This window comes from Rana temporaria, chromosome 1 (genome assembly GCF_905171775.1).
Source record: "Rana temporaria chromosome 1, aRanTem1.1, whole genome shotgun sequence".
Lineage (NCBI taxonomy): Eukaryota > Metazoa > Chordata > Amphibia > Anura > Ranidae > Rana > Rana temporaria.
Window position 1 is genome coordinate 429,807,957 of NC_053489.1, and position 17,548 is coordinate 429,825,504.

The window sequence follows — 17,548 nt, forward strand, 5'->3', positions numbered from 1 at the left end:
TAAACATCAACTATGTGAAATAAGCTCAAGCCACTAAACTTTATATGCCAGGTAATTTTTTTTTTATGGAGTTTTTTTTGGGGGGGCGGGGGATATAGAGCCAATTAAACTATACTATATACTGTATTTATTGGCGTATAACACTCACTTTTTTACCCTGAAAATAGAGGGTAAACTGTGTCTGCGTGTTAATACGCAGGGGATGTGGAAAGGTTTTTTTTTCCTGAAACTTCCCGCTTAAAGTTAGGGTGCGTGTTATATGCCGATAAATACGGTAACTAATGGTTGTTTGCACATATTAGGCTTGCTTTATAAAAAGGGGAAGATTCAAACCACTTTTTATGTTTACCTCTCTGGGGGGTAGTTTTCCTGTTGACCATTGTCATTGAGACATAAAGTGATGGAAAGTATAACATTTTTAGGGTCGTCCCCAAAGTAAGAGGTAAGGGGACATGCAGTTTGCCCCATGTTTTCAGTAAAGGGAACTTCCCTTTTAGACTGTTGGTCACAACAGTCTAAAAGGGGGGTTCCCTTTACTGAAAATATGGGGCAAACTGCATGGTTCCACAGCAAAATGTTGTTTGCTGTGGCGTAAATAAGATCAAAAAAATGGTCAGGGACTTCTTCTTTCCTGGCATTTTTCACGAGTAGGGCAATTCATTTAAATGAATGGGCTGCCTTGCATGTAGCTGCACAGATTGTGAACAGAGACTAATGGTATACTTTTTAGTGTAATTTAATAATGCTTTGTTTGCGTTAATTATTGCCTCTTTTGGGCAATTTGGAAGCTGCAGAATTAAAGTGGTTAGGCTTTAGCCTAAACACTTTTTATGTTAATACATTCCTTGCATTAAGGTAAAAAATGTTTAGGCATCAGTGTCCTCCCTCCCCCTCTCTCCCTTTTTACTTACCTGAGCATTCATTGGATCCAGTGCTGTGACTGTCTGCAGCTCTTCTCTCACCTCACTTACTTACTCACATGCCACGTACACATTTTTAACCACTTCCTTACTGGGCACTTAAACCCCTTCCTGACCAGAGGACTTTTTGCGATTCGGCACTGCGTCGCTTTAACTGACAATTGCGCGGTCGTGCGACGTGGCTCCCAAACAAAATTAACGTCCTTTTTTCCCCACAAATAGAGCTTTCTTTTGGTGGTATTTGATCACCTCTGCGGTTTTTAATTTTTGCGCTATAAACAAAAATAGAGCGACAATTTTGAAAAAAAAAATTTTTTTTTACTTGTTGCTATAATAAATAGCTCAATTTTTTTTTTTACGTTTTTTTCTTATCCTCAGTCTAGGCCGATACGTATTTTACATATTTTTAGTAAAAAAAAAAATCGCAATAAGCGACTGGTTTGCGCAAAAGTTATAGCGCCTACAAAATAAGGGACAGAATTATTATTATTATATTTTTTTTTTGCTAGTAATGGCGGCGATCTGCGATTTTTATTGGGACTGCGACGTTATGGCGGACACATCGGACACTTTTGACACATTTTTGGCGCCATTCACATTTATACTGCACTAATTACTGTATAAATGTGACTGGCAGGGAAGGGGTTAACACTAGGGGGTGAGGAAGGGGTTAAATGTGTACCCTAATTAGTGTTCTAACTGTGGGGGAAGGGGGGTGACTGGGGGGGGTGACCGATCTGTGTCTCTATGTACAAGAGACACAGGTCCGTCTCCTCTCTCCCCTGACGGCACCGCTGTCTGCGAGAGCCGGGAATGAGAGATGATCTCATATGTAAACATATGAGATCATCTCTCATTGGCCGCACAGATCGCCTAGGAAACGGCCGCTCCGATTGGCCGTTCACGGCGATCTGTGACTGGCTGTGTCCAAGGGACACGGCCAGCACAGCAGTTGCACGCTCGGGAGCGCGCGTGGGGAACGTGCAAAGGGGCGGCCGTAAAAAGACGGCCTGTTAGAGATTGGGAGCCGCGCTGAGGCCGTACAAAGTCGTACGGCCGTCAGCAAGTGGTTAAAGATCTAGAAAAAACTAGGTATTTTTCAACCCGATACTTGTAAAGCCTGCCTTGCCTACACACGATCATGGAGAAAAAATGTTTGAGCAAAGCGTGGTGACGTACAACGGCACTATAAAGGGGAAATTCCATTCGAATGGCGCCACTCTTGGGGCTGCTTTTGCTGATTTCGTGTTAGTAAAAGTTTGGTGAGAGACGATTCGCGCTTTTCAGTCTGTTACAGCATGATGAATGTGCTATCTCCATTACGAACGCTAGTTTTACCAGAACGAGTGCTCCCATCTCCAAACTTGCTTCTGAGCATGCGCATTTTTTTCACGTCGTTAAAGCCCACACACGACCATTTTGTACGACGTGAGAAACGACGCCAAAAAATTGGATCAAGTTCTAAATTTTTAATGCCCATTTTTCACGTCATGAAAAATGCTCTGGAGCCTACACACAATCGTTTTTAATGACATAAAAAAAAATGTAATTTTTCACATCATGAAAAACGGTCGTGTGTACGTGGCAACAGGCTTTGCTGAGGCGGCAGGAGCCATTGGCTCCTATTGCTGTCAATCAAAGCCAGACAGACAGCAAGGCCTAGAGAGAAGAGACTGCACGAGTGCCCCCCCCCCCTCCACTGCTACTTTACTTTCTTTGGACAGCGGGTAGATTAAACAGTACTGAGGGTGTGTCTTGGAGAGGGGCTTGTTTATGGAAGTCATTTGAAGTTACTGTAATCAGTTGCCTGTCTTTTATATTGTATTTAATTACAGACCTTCTGGAAGTCTGATTGCTTCTACACAGAGCAAACCCAACAAACATGATGTGATTTTCTTTGAGAAAAATGGGCTTGTGCATGGAGAGTTTACCTTGCCTTTTGCAAAAGGTGAAGTTCAGGTATGTTGCGAACTAGCAATGAGTTGAGCTAGCTATGAAGTAACACAATAATATACAGGAATAATGACAAAGAAAGGCACTTTTTTTCAATTCAGAATTTTTTTAAAAGCTAAACATGTGAACAGGCGCTGTTGAATATATTACAGAGTTCATATATTTAATGCCAAAACTTTTAGGATGCAGCCGCAGGCATCATCCCGGTACCGTTGTTTAGAGCGGGCGATCGGCTATCCAAACATAACAACCGATGCGGCTAAAAGCCGCTCGGTTGTTATGCCGGAGGAGCGGGAGGGGACATCCCCCCCCCCCCCCCCCTCCCGCCGCCTTTCGCCGCTCTGACCGGGCCTCCCGTCCCACCGGGAGACCCGATCCTCCATCCGCCGCATTCTGTGTTCAGGCGGAGACTGACACTAAGCCGTAAACAGCTTTGATTCAGTCTCCGCATTGAAACCACGGAAGCGGCGTCATGACGTCACTTCCGGGTTTCTCGGCTGCCAATGGCGCCGGATTTAAAAAAGTACACAGTATTCAGAATCGCCGTTTTCGGCGATCTGAATACTTTGAAGTGCAAAGGAGGGCTCGGAGGTCTTTTAGACCCCCGGGTCCCTCCATAAAGAGTACCTGTCACCACCTATTGCTGTCACAAGGGATGTTTACATTCCTTGTGACGGCAATAAAAGTGATTAAAATGTAAAAAAATTAAAAAACACAATTTAATATTTAAAAAAAAAAAAAATAAGAAAACAAAAAAAAAGTTTTAAAGGGTGAACCTCCTTAATAGCGCGATTAATCGTGAGTTAACTATGACATTAATGCGATTAATCGCGATTAGAAATTTTAATCGCTTGACAGCACTAATATATATATATATATATATATATATATATATATATATATATATATATATATATATATATATATATATATATATATATATATATATATATATATATATATATAGTACAGACCAAAAGTTTGGACACACCTTCTCATTCAAAGAGTTTTCTTTATTTTCATGACTATAAATATATTTCATATTCTAGGTTCTTCAAAGTAGCCACCTTTTGCTTTGATTACTGCTTGGCACACTCTTGGCATTCTCTTGATGAGCTTCAAGAGGTAGTCACCTGGCGCAGCACACCATCACGCTCCTTCTTGGTCAAATAGCCCTTACACAGCCTGGAGGTGTGTTTGGGGTCATTGTCCTGTTGAATAATAAATGATGGTCCAACTAAACACAAACCGGATGGAATAGCATGCCGCTGCAAGATGCTGTGGTAGCCATGCTGGTTCAGTATGCCTTCAATTTTGAATAAATCCCTAACAGTGTCACCAGCAAAGCACCCCCACACCATCACACCTCCTCCTCCATGCTTCACGGTGGGAACCAGGCATGTAGAGTCCATCCGTTCACCTTTTCTGCGTCGCACAAAGACACGGGGGTTGGAACCAAAGATCTCAAGTTTGGACTCGTCAGACCAAAGCACAGATTTCCACTGGTCTAATGTCCATTCCTTGTGTTCTTTAGCCCAAACAAGTCTCTTCTGCTTGTTGCCTTTCTTTATCAGTGGTTTCCTAGCAGATATTCTACCATGAAGGCCTGATTCACACAGTCTCCTCTTAACAGTTCTAGAGATGTGTCTGCTGCAAAAGGTGGCTACTTTGAAGTACCTAGAATATGAAATATATTTTCAGTTGTTTCACACTTTTTTGTTATGTATAATTCCACATGTGTTAATTCATAGTTTTGATGCATTCAGTGTGAATCTACAATTTTCATAGTCATGAAAATAAAGAAAACTCTTTGAATGAGAAGGTGTGTCCAAACTTTTGGTCTGTACTGTCTGTGTATATATTTATATACTCTCCTTTTTTCTTTTTTTTTATCACTTGTATTCCTGTTACTAGAAATGTAAACATCCCCTGTAATAGAAATAAGAATGACAGGTCTTCTTTATGGAGAGATATGGTGTTAAATATTTTTTTAATTATTATTATTTTTTTCAGCCCGGGACCGGAAGTGACATCATGAGGTCGCTCTGGTCCTCCAAGGCCATATAGTGTCGACGAAAGAGTTTTAACTCTTTGCCTATGGGAGCAACCGTCCGCACCTATCGAATAGTTTCTTGGCGGAAACGATAAGCCAGAGAAACACCTGGCGGGAGGGGGGACATCCCCTCCCGCCGCTTCGGAAACCGTCCCAGTCACTCTGATCAGTTTTATGAGAAAGCCGGCCGCTTGCAGAAAAAAAAACAGTATTGGGGTTATGGCTGATATCTTCATCCCAGTAAACTACTTGTAGACCGCAACGTTTATATACATATTGCGGTCGGCAAGTGTGTAAATTAGTCGCACAATTTCAAAATATGATTGAAAGATATCGTGGAACATATAGTACCAGAAACATTCCATGAACAGATGTTGTGCTGCTGCACTGACCTGGCAGCTCTGAATAGCGCTCCAAATTAATAAATTGCATGGTCCGAATGAGTAAATGCAAAGTTGCTGATAACATTTTTTATTCTATGCAATAAAAATCCATCAAATGTGTACACAACTTCCAAAGAGCTTATACGTAAAAAAAAGCCACAGTCCACGGGTATATTGAAATCTCACTAGAGAGATAAAGTGAGTAAACACCCAAAAGATCACTCCATCACATGCAATGAAGAGGGAGGGCTTACCAGATGGTTATGACCCCGATTAAGGTGGTCAATATGGGCCTTTGTGGATATAATGGGACAACAATGGCAATCTCGCTGGTAGCGTGGATACCGGAAGATACTCCGGGCGCTCCTACCTGTCACAAGGATTAAACGTCCTCAACCTGATCTTCCCCCTCAATCAGTCGGGTAGTAGAGTTGTTGCTGTTACATTTCTTTTTACTTAATGACATGTTTATTATTTTAGTGTAAACAAATTCTAAAGCTTTAATATCACCTTAAGTAGTTATTGTGAGATTTGCGTATAGGCACAGGCAGGGCTCAAAATTTCAAGTCCTGAGCTACTAGCCAGGCCTCAAGAGTTACTCGCCACCAGTTGCCCCACCTAATTCATACACTGCCCTGCGCCTAATTGCACCCGTAAACACGCCCTCGTAGATTATCTCGTGGAATGACAATGTTTTATGCAGAATCAAGTTACAAAATTAAATATTACCAACAGCAACTTTAACAAAATGGGACAGGGCACTGGGGGCAGACCAGAGGGACAGGGCACTGGGGGCAGACCAGAGGGACAGGGCACTGGGGGCAGACCAGAGGGACAGGGCACTGGGGGCAGACCAGAGGGACAGGGCACTGGGGGCAGACCAGAGGGACAGGGCACTGGGGGCAGACCAGAGGGACATGGCACTAGAACTGGATCTCTTCCCCATTCTCTTGCTGTCTCCTCTGCAACTCCCATCCATCCTCTCTCTCTCTATCCTATTCATCTCATCATCAGGAGCCTGTGTGTGCGGCTCCATGCTTGGATGTCCCCACTTCCCCCTTTTATTCAGGCTGGCAGAGAGGAGAGGAGCTGCAGCACAGCGGGAGGGAGTACAATCCAGCGCCGAGATCCACAGAACTGCACATCCATTGACACCATAGCACAGCGCACACTGACAGCGCACAGCACACATTGAGACCAGTCTGTTCACAGTGCTCAGGCTAAACTGTTGGACACATACATCCATAGAGCACAAGGAGAAGAAAACTGCACAAACTGGAAGGCTGTCGCTCTCATGTCAGGGCAACTTTCAGTGAGCGCTGCACCGGAGTGGTAATTTTTGCAATCCTCCACCTCACTCATTACTTTCTGCTCTCCAGCTACATTGGTCGGGGGGGAGGGGGGCAGGCTCAGAGAGGTCATACTGCTAGGTCCCATGGCTTAATGGGAATTGTAAGGAGAGCACCTGTGTACTGCTTTGCCTGTGTGCGGCTCAACAGACTACTTTTCCCCGAGCATGCACCTCTCCTCTTCGGCCGCCAATCTCATCAGGACTCTAAGTGTAGGCACAGATTGGAGGGAGATTGGTCATGCAGCCCTGTCATCACTCGCCCCCAGCTTAAATCCACTCGCCAAATGCTAGTAGGCGAGTGGAAATTTTGAGGGATGGGCACAGGTATTAATGTTGAGAACAAGACGGTTATAAGAGAGCTGGGCTTAAATTCCAATATAAATGGTTATCCAAAAATGTCCCTCACTAAGTGTTTTAAATCACTTTCTTCTGTTGTTTAAATGTTGTATTAAAGCATCTATGAACTACTGGTTTATTTGAAGTAATCTGATTGCTTATTTAGAATGAACTGGATTTTTGAAAATGCCATTTTCTCGATTATGTTATGCACTCAAAAACCGTGCCCTTACACTAGATTTGTCTTTAACAGGTGAAAGAACTTCTGTGGAATTCAGACTCAACAGTTTTAGCAGTCTGGCTTCAAGACATTGAAAAGGATGGCACAAAACCTCATACTTATGGTAACTTTCTATGCAGTGATGATAACTCCTTGTTCTAAGATGGGAGGAGGCTAATATAGAAATAGTGGACTGGCAGGTGGTAAACGGGCCTACCTGTATAAATCAGCCAATGTAAATAAAACAATTTTTTCTTAGCCTTTTTCAACCATGGTTACCTGCGTTTTTTCTTCTGGGGCGCCTTGGCAAAATGCCTAAAAATTGCCCCAAAATTCTATACAAGCCAGCAGATGGATGAAGCCTGCCTTTTAGTTACACAAAGCCACAGGATTTCATTGAACACAATTATGACCTTCTAGCTGCCGGCATTCTAACAACCAATGACCTTCCCCTTTCTCTCAGCGCTGGGGTCACTTTAGCTGAGTGATGGAGAAAAACTGAGGGAGAAGAGAAACATTGGAATACTAGTCAGTACCAGTGTACAAAAGTGTATTGAATTTGGAAGAATAAATCGCCTCTAACATTGGGTGTACTACATGTGTGGGCATTGATGTATTATGTAAAACTATTAGAATAGGTGCCTCGAGACTGTCCATAACTTTAAAGGGTGCCTTGACTGAAAAAAGGTTGAGAGAGAGAGAGATCTTGGGGCAGATCCTCAAAGATCTGCACGGCGCAGCGTATCTGAGATACGCTACACCGTCGTAACTTACCTGGCTTTGGTTTGAATCCAGAAAGAATTTGCGCCGTAAGTTACGGGGGCGTAGTGTATCTCTCGCGGCATAAGGGCGCGGAATTCAAATGCGGCGAGTAGGGGGCGTGTTTCATTTAAATGAAGCGCGTCCCCGCGCCGAACTAACTGCGCATGCCCCGTCCGTCAAAACTCCCAGGGTGCATTGCTCCAAATGACGTCGCAAGGACGTCATTGTTTTCGGCGTGAACGTAAATGGCGTCCAGCCCCATGCACGGACGACTTACGCAAACGAAGAAAAATTAACTATACGCCGGAAAAAGCAGAACGGAAACAACGTAAAAGAATGTGACGGCCGCTCGTACGTTCGTGGATCGTCGGAAGTAGCTAATTAGCATACTCGCCGCGGATTACGACGTGAACGCCACCCAGCGGCCGCTGGAAAATTGCATCTTAGGCCTCGTACAGACGGGCAAACATGTACGATGAAAACGGTCCGCCGGACCGTTTCCAGCGTACATGCCCGCCCGGAGATTTCTGTATGATGGCTGTACACACCATCATACAGAAATCCGCGCGTACACGATACGCGGCGACGTGCGCGGCCCTGGCAGTTCAATGCTTCCACGCATGCGTCAAAGTCATTCGACGCATGCGAGGGATGGCGGCCGCTCGGACATGTACGGTAAGTCTGTACAGACGACCGAACATGTCCGACGGACAGGATTCCAGAGGGCATGTTTCTAAGCAAGTTTAGAAACATTTGCCCGCTCAAACGGTCTGGCGGCAAATGTACGCTGGAATCCTGTCCGCTCGGCTGTACAGACGACCGAACATGTCTGCTGAAACTGGTCCGCGGACCAGTTTCAGCAAACATGTTCGGTCGTCTGTACGGGGCCTTAGATCCGACGGCGTACGCCTGTCGGATCTAACACAGATGCCATCGTATCTTGTTTGGTGGATACCAAAACGAAGATACGACGCGCAAAATTTGAAATTACGCGGCGTATCAACAGATACGCCAGCGTAATTTCTTTGAGGATCTGCCCCCTTGTATCATCAAGGGGAATGCTGAAGTGAGAAGGTAGAGGTATCTTCTGACTTTGTCCAAAAGGTACTGTATATTATATGGCATCTCAAAATGCATGCAAGCATCAGATGGATGTCCAGATTCTTCTGCTTTCAGTAGACCTCTGTTCCCCCAGAGTTGACAAGGTGAATCAAGTGAGGGTTGGGAGGGCCCCTTTGCAATAATTGTGACAATTTCACCTGCATTGAAAAGGTAACAGAATTATATAACACAGCACCCCTTGCAATGCTCGTCATTGAAAAGAAAATTACCCTGCGTTGGTGGTCAGTGGGAAAAACGTCCGGCAATGCAGAACTACCAGGTTTGCAAAGGTTGCACATGCAACTGGGCCTTGGCATTCCGCCACCATGCGGGATCCTCAAGATGGCCATGGGACCATAAGGCTCGGTTCACACTGCTGCAGTCCCAAAGTTGTGAGACTTGCTTGTAATTTCCTTGCAACTTCCTTGTGATTTGCTTGCAACTTTTGTGATTTAAAATATAACTAAATGCAAAACTTTTTGTTTTGGATAGAGTGGAGAGGGATTGGAATACTTGTCAGTTTTTATTCCTGTCTGTGTGGAAAGGAAGATTCACTCACTCTGTCTGTCCTGTTTACCATTATCATTGAAAGTGAAAATAGAAGAAAATCCCAAATTGTGGGTTGTCCCTAGAAAAGAAATAATAGGGAAATCTTCCTATGGGGGTACACTAGTTCTGGTGACCTGGAGTTAAGGAATTCCCTTAATTTGCAGGGATTTCCTTTTTGGCTATGGGACAGGAAGTCAAGGTAAATCTCCATGGGACACATATTTATTTGTAAAAAATGTGGAAATCAGTTTATCATTTTCCTTCCTCGTCACAATTATGTGCCACTTTGTGTTGGTCTGTCACATAAAATACATTTACGTTTTTGGTTGTAACATGACAAAATGTGGAAAATGTCAAGGGGTATGAATACTTTTTTAAGGCATTGTAGTTCCACTAGTTTTGGGTTCATTTTATTTTACATAAGCATTCAAACTTTTTTAATTGCTCAGTGTGTACACACGTAACTGTATATATGTGAAATTTCTTTTACAAATAAACACGATTCCCCAGTCACTACAAGAGTAAGCACAGCAGTACATTTTTCTCATTTAATATCTAATTTTTTTATTTAAAGGCAGCACATGGTAATGACTTTGAATGTTTTTCCTTCTGTTTTTTTTTCAGTTCAGCTGTGGGTTGTTGGAAATTATCATTGGTATCTCAAACAAAATTTAAATTTTGGGAATAATGATGACAATAAAGTTGTATCTGTGGCTTGGGATCCTGAGATCTCATACAGGCTACACGTGGTGTGCGTTGGATGGCAGTACTTCCAGTATGACTGGTGTTGGAGCACAGACCGCAGCAGTGGGCAGAGCCCAGGAAGTCAGGCTGATGTTACTGTTATTGATGGCGGTAAGATTGTTGCCATTTTTATTACTACTTTGTTAAATGCAGTCCTAGGCTTTTTAATCAAAAAATATGTACGTTCTGGATGTGAAAAAAATGTTGAGCCAAATTTATTTGTATCTCGTGTTCTCCCCCTCTCACATACTGCAGTTCACAGTTGGAAGGTTTCAGCAGTAGAGGCAGTGCTGTCAATCCAGAAAACAGTGGACAGGGCTGGGTGTAGCCAAATTCCGATTGATAAACTACAGGCTTGTGGTGCACTAGTGGCAGTGCGGATAGGCATTTCCCCTGTAACATTGTTATCCCACTCTAATGCAAGTGTAAAATGCAAAGAAAGCAGCAATCCTTTTTTGGCTTTATGTAAGAAATTTAAAGGGGTTTTCCACCCATTTTTTAAGTTTTATTAAAAGTTAGCAGCTACAAAAAGTGTAGCTGATGGCTTTTAATAAACTGACACTTACCTGCTCCACGGCTCCAGCGACGCGCCGGCCGGGTCTCCGCTCCTTGCCCCCCCTTCATTCTTAGTGTGGGCACCCAGCAGTGACAGCTTTCGGCTTCACGGCCGGGCACCCACTGCGCATGCGCGAGCGGCGCCGTCCGATTGGACAGGCGTTCGCCTACAGGGAGGGGCTGTGAAAAGGCGATTAAGCTAATCGCCTTTCCAGCCCCTCGGCGGAAGGAGGAAGTGGGACAGGAAGTCCCCTTCTCCTGAAGCCCCCACTCCCCCCCCAAAAAATTACATGCCGAATGTGGCATGTAAGGGGGCGAGGAGTGGGTTAAGAGGAAGTTCCATTTTTAGGTGAAACTCCTCTTTTAAGTAGAGAGAAGAAAAAGCCATTGTGGATTTAGGTTCACTTGGCAGGCTGAAAGAAAAAATGCAATGAGCTCCTAAATTCTATTCATGTTTTTGTGCTCTGTCTGTCAAAACAAGCACACAGACCGAACTGAAACAGCAAATACTATATAAAATACTGTTATGCATTTGCATGGAGTTAGAAGTTATCCAATTCGTGTGCTATATGTTTCTTTAATTTCCATATTATCATTGCTTTTTTGCACTGCCATATTTAAAGGGTCACTAAAGGAATTTTTTTTTTTAGCTATATAGCTTCCTTTACCTTACTGCAGTACTGGTTTCATGTCCTCATTCTTCATTTTACTTTAAAGTAGCTGTAATTCTGCTGTGATCTCCACACTTTCTGGTTGCCTGTTTCCTTACAACCATCGTACTGGGAGATTTTCACGGTGGTCTAAGATGTCATTACTGTGTGTCTAAAACTCCTCAGAACCAATCCGATTCATTTTAAAAACAAAACACTGCCCTGGATTTGTTGTTTTTGTTCTGTGAGCCTTCCCGACTCACCTCTCACCCGGAACTTCATGTATGTACCTTTAAAACCGAACGTGAAACTAGAGGCACATTATATGATAGATTAAATTCAATTTTTAATCATTTTTAAAAGGAATCGGTTAACTTTTATGTCTATACCCTGTAAACAGTCATTTCAGCAAAAAAAAATGTTTCCTTTAGTGACCCTTTAAAGGGGTTGTAAAGGTTTGTTTTTTATTTTCTAAATAGGGTCCTTTAAGTTAGTGCATTGTTGGTTCACTTACCGTTTCCTTTGATTTCCCTTCTAAAAATTTTTTTTTTGTCTGAATTTATCACTTCCTGTTCCTCCTCAGTAAGCGGTTCTGGCTGACTAACCCCCAGCTAGAAAAGCTTGGATGATGGGGGCAAGCTTACTGAGGAGAAACAGGAAGTGAGAAATTCAGACAAAGGAAAAAAAACATTTAGAAGGGAAATCGAAAGAAAAGGTAAGTGAACCAACAATGCACTAACTTAAAAGAAACCTATTTAGAAAATAAAAAAACAAACCTTTACAACCCATAAAAGGAAACAAGGTGGAGGTGGGGAGAATGGTTTTCCAAGTCAATTAACAAGAACTCACAATCCCTTTTAAAGGAAACAAAAAAAAAACAGAGAACATATATGGTAGAGGGTAATCCCTCTTCAAATATAGGGTTTTTAATTGTGAGGTGTTAATTGTAGTAATAGGGTGAACACACCAAACAGTGAGGTTTGTGATTTTTACAAAAGAGTTTAATATGTATATAAATAATTCATAAAAACATGTAATGCATGAAAATAGACCACAGTATTTACAAAACGGCGATAAATATTATGTGCAGAATGCCAACTAGTTTCTCACTCTCGTGCTTCGTCAGGGCCTTGCAACTTTAGCCTTTTGGGATATAGTGGTCTGTGTATGACAAAAATATGCCATTAGTACACATACAAGAAATACATACATTATGATATCAAAAAATAATAATATTAAAGAGCCATGGTAGTTGTGTGCTCACCAATTCTGTCACTGATTAAATATAACGCAATCCAAAGGAACCCGGCGGCATAGACGGCAGGGGCGAGCAGCGCAATGGCCAGTGGAAGCCAAATCCACTTGGCCGTAAGATGCGTAGATATTAAGATAGCTGGAAACCCCAACAACGCTCCAAAACGGCGTCTGCAATTGTCAAGATAAATAAGGTAGTAGCATGGTATCCTGCATATCACTGTAAATGTGTAAAACCTTTATAACCCCTTTAAAGAAAAGAATCCTTTTCCACATTTGTATTGTAGTGTTCTTTTCCCATTCTTTTTTACTCATGAATATATTCACTTTGCAAAAGCTTTTTTTTTTTTTCTAAATGTACAGAAATACGTGATGTTTATTATCTTTGCCATATTGCCAGACAGGAGCAATGAGACATATTTATTATATAAATTGGCACTTGTATTTTGTATGCCAAGACTTAATTGTTATGCAGTAAAAAATAAATAACATTTTAATTTTTGTGCAGATAAAGTCCTGGTGACCTCTTTTGTCCAGTCTGTGGTCCCTCCTCCAATGTACACATTTCACATGCAGTTCCCCTGTTCAGTGAATGAGGTTGCCTTCCACATGGATCCTGAGAAGAGTAGTGACCTGGCGGTACTTGACAATAGTAATACAGTTTACATCTTCAGATATGGTGGGTTGGTAATACTAACTGTATTTATGCAGTAATATAACTATCCTTAAATGGAGCTTTCACCATGCACTGTATTTCTCGTTCCCTTCCTTTCACCTCGACTATTATATTTTCCCTAACATTTTTCTTGCTTTATGAACTGTTATTAGCTTTTTCTCTTCTAGGTTTGCTTTTTAAGTCGAACTACAGGCAAAGCCTTTTTTTTTTTTTTTTTGGAACCCCGTTAAAATTTCTGTGTTTCATTGTAGAGATTCCTCTCACTTCCTATCCCATAGCCAAACAGGAAGTGAGAGGAAATACCTGAAAATTAAGGACATTACTTTGGGACCCCCAAATCGCCAGAACTTGTCCCCATTGGAAAACTTCCCCTCAATTATTTTTGTGGGGACAACCCTAAATGTGAGATTTTATTTTACTTTCATCTTTGATGGTGAATGGGACAAAAAGAGAAACAAAACAAAATCTCCCTAACAGGGGCACAGACAGCAATACAAACTAACTGAAAAGTGTTCTAAATCCTCTCTACTCTATGCAATACTAAAAAAAAAATTTATACTTTAAGTTCAATAAGTGTTATAATTAATTTCCATTCATTTATAGGAATTGATGCTGTTAAGGAATCTATTGTAAAAATAGCAGGAGGAAATGGATTCAAAGCATCTACAAAGACTCCAATCCTAGAAAAGGAGTTCAGGTAGGTTTTGGTGCCTTGTGACTTCCTGCGATTTCATCTATGTGCTAATTTTTGTTTGGAGTCAACAACATTCCTTATTGTGATTAACTCCAACATGCCTTTAATCCATTTCTTTATTGGAATAGTGTTGGGAGGGTATAATATATATATAGTACTAATTAAAATGACATTAATGTTTTCCTTAGGTTTGTACATATAGATCTGACCCGGCACGTCTAAAATGTGGTCATTTGGGGTCTCCGATACACCTATTGTGGCGCTACCCCAAGCCACGCTTAAGTCACCAGTTCGGACCACTGCTGTTTGTGGCCTGTAGGCAAATTGCCCTTAACAACTTCAGCCCCGGACCATATTGCTGCTCAATGACCAGGCCCCTTTTTGCGATTCGGCACTGCGTCGCTTTAACTGACAAATGCGCGGTCGTGCGACATGGCAACAAAATTGGTGTATTTTTTCCCCCACAAATAGAACTTTCTTTTGGTGGTATTTGATCACCTCTGCGGTTTTTATTTTTTTGCGCTATAAACAAAAATAGAGCGACAATTTTGAAAAAAAAATACTTTTGCTGTAATAAATATCCCCAAAAATATGTAAAAAACTATTTTTTTCCTCAGTTTAGGCCGATACATATTCTTCTACATATTTTTCGTAAAAAAAAGCGTTTGATTGGTTTGCGCAAAAGTTATAGCGTCTACAAAATAGGGCATAGTTGTATGGCATTTTTATTAATTATTTTTTTTTTTTTACTAGTAATGGCGGCGATCAGCGATTTTTTTTTTCTTATCGGTATTGCGACCTTATGGCGGACACTTCGGACACTTTTGACACATTTTTGGGACCATTGGCATTTTTTTAGCGATCAATTAATTGATTACTATAAAAATACTGGCAGGGAAGGGGTTAACACTAGGGGGCGAGGAAGGGGTTAAGTATGTTCCCTGGGTGTGTTCCAACTGAAGGGGGTGGGACTGACTTGGAGAAATGACTGATCGCTGTTCATACATTGTATGAATAGACCAGGGGTCTCCAAACTGCGGCCCGAGGGCCAGATGTGGCCCTTTGCTTGCTGTTATCCGGCCCTTAGGGTACAATTCCTACCACTGATATGAGGCACTATTCCTCCCACTGACACCAACAATGGGGCACTATATTGTCCACCGATACCAATGATGGGATACTATTCCTCCTACTAATAGGGGGAATACTCCTCCTCCTATTGCCCACCAACCCTGAGGCCATATTTGTTCTCACTGATGCTGGGCCTGTGACAATTTTCTCCCCCTGCTGGCCAAAGTCCGGCCCTCCTAAAGTCTGAAGGGCAATAAAGTGGCCCTTTGTTTGAAAAGTTTGGAGACCCCTGGAATAGACAATCGGGCATTTCTCCCCCTGACAAGACTGGGAGCTGTGTGTTTACACACACAGCTCCCGGTTCTCGCTCTGTAACGAGCGATCGTGGGTGCCCGGCGGTGATCGTGCCCGCCGGGGCACATGTGTCGGGACCGGGGGGGGCGCGCGCACGCCCCTATTGGCTGATTCGCAAGATGACATAATATTACACTATGCCACTTAATTTGCTTATTGCATTGGCAGTTTGTTTGCGTTTTTGTGTACTAAACTCTGCATCCTTTCAGAGGTGTCCTGGCTTGTCCGCAACCCTCCAGACGAGCTGCCGATGTCGCTACTGTCGGCAGTGGTGCTCGGGGCATTGTCCCTAATATTGTATGTTTTCTTCATCTATTTCTGGCAGAGAAGTGTTAGATGTCTTGTCAGATTTCGAATGTCTGTACCCTTGTAAAATCCCTGTTTAACTTTTGGCAACTGTAGGAAAGTTGGGATGTAAGATATTTTGAGTAAGGTTAAAAAAAATAAAAAAAGTATAGCGGCGTTAACCATAAAACTGATTTTGTTTTCAATTTGTTTTTATTAGTCTTTTTCTTAAATACAAAAAAAATATATTTTAAACAAGATTCTATCACATTATGTATCTGCTCCTATTCATTAATCAATATACAGAATCCTAATCAATATCCATAAATCGCATTACCTTTAAAACTAAAACTGATTTTAACAGAATTGTATTTATATATTGTGTACAGGTTACATGTCCCAGCAGAAAACATGCAGCCTCTTTTTTTCCACCATTTGACGTGGGTGCAGGATGACACTTTCTTGCTTATCAGCCAAGGGAAGACTTCCTCTCAGTCAACAATTTACCACGTTAATGTACCATCGGAGAATGGACAAATAATTAATCCCAGGTAAGCAGTATGGCTTTCTTTTTGCGGTCTTGCTTTCACAGTTTGGCTACAATTCTAGTTTGGGAATGGACACAGATAAACGACGACGGTTCAGCCCTTTTCATTGTCATAATATATGACTGAGTGAGTATTGTTGAACTTGAAATGACAAACACTAGAGACAAACCCCTTTGGTGGACAAGCAGTCAATTATCTTTATAACTGGCAGTTAATAATATATGCCAGCCCTGTAGTTTGAGTGGTTATTTACATTTTTTTAATCCTAAAGTGTTACTAAGCCCAGGATCTTGCATTCACTATAGCTGGTCTCCCACAATACACAGAACATGGAAATGCAATTGTTTTAGTAAATATAAACTGCTAAATACCTTTTCTCATTAGCAGTTGGAGCAGTCTTGCGACTTCTATCAGTGTCCAGTCAAGCACTGGTTAAAGCTTGTAGGAAGAGTTTTTTTGACTGGCCTATGAGACATGCACGGTCACAGGAAGAAAAAAAAAAACCCTCTCTAGCAATACATACCAAACTGAGCATGTGCAGCCTGACTCCATAGGCTCTGTGTTATCTCAGGGGTCAGTGGAAGGGAGGGGAGGATCAGAGAAGCCAGGATCAAACAGTCTTTTTACACAGTGCAGAGGATTAACCCTTTAGGTTCCACAGTGAGTATAACAAGCATGCTTTACTGCATATACAGACTGATTTTACTGTTGTGGGTTTAGTAACACTTTAAGTATTGTGTTAAAGCTCTGTAGGCAGACATTTAAAATTATGGTAAACCCTCACATATACCCAGTAAAGTGACTGGGCTAAGTTGGCTCTGTTCCGGTCAGAGTCTGAAGTTCATAAGGCTTGTCTGAAATGTCAGAAAAAAGGGTGCAGAGGGCTGAAGTTACATTCTGCAGGGCTCAGTGGGGGGAGCTTTGAGAGCTAACTGGAGGGAAGAGACACCCCTTCCCACAGCTCACAGGAACAAAGCTGAGGCTGTCAATCAACTACAGCTTCCTCCCCTGTCATCTTTTTTCTCTTGGTGTCATGAAATCTTGTCAGAAGAGATTTATGCTGATCGCAGACAGATCATCAGCTTTTTG

The 17,548-nt window shown here is 42.2% G+C and overlaps 1 protein-coding gene across 2 annotated transcripts in view; it reads left to right on the forward strand.

The window, feature by feature from the left end:
* Positions 1-17,548, forward strand: part of ELP1 (elongator acetyltransferase complex subunit 1) — a 133,067-nt gene that overhangs the window by 38,777 nt on the left and 76,742 nt on the right. For both annotated transcript variants that reach the window (XM_040325453.1, XM_040325461.1), the window contains exons 9-14: positions 2,756-2,879; positions 7,250-7,340; positions 10,253-10,483; positions 13,340-13,510; positions 14,111-14,204; positions 16,301-16,462. In XM_040325453.1, the coding sequence (XP_040181387.1) occupies positions 2,756-2,879; positions 7,250-7,340; positions 10,253-10,483; positions 13,340-13,510; positions 14,111-14,204; positions 16,301-16,462 (873 nt within the window). The remainder of the gene's footprint in view (positions 1-2,755; positions 2,880-7,249; positions 7,341-10,252; positions 10,484-13,339; positions 13,511-14,110; positions 14,205-16,300; positions 16,463-17,548) is intronic.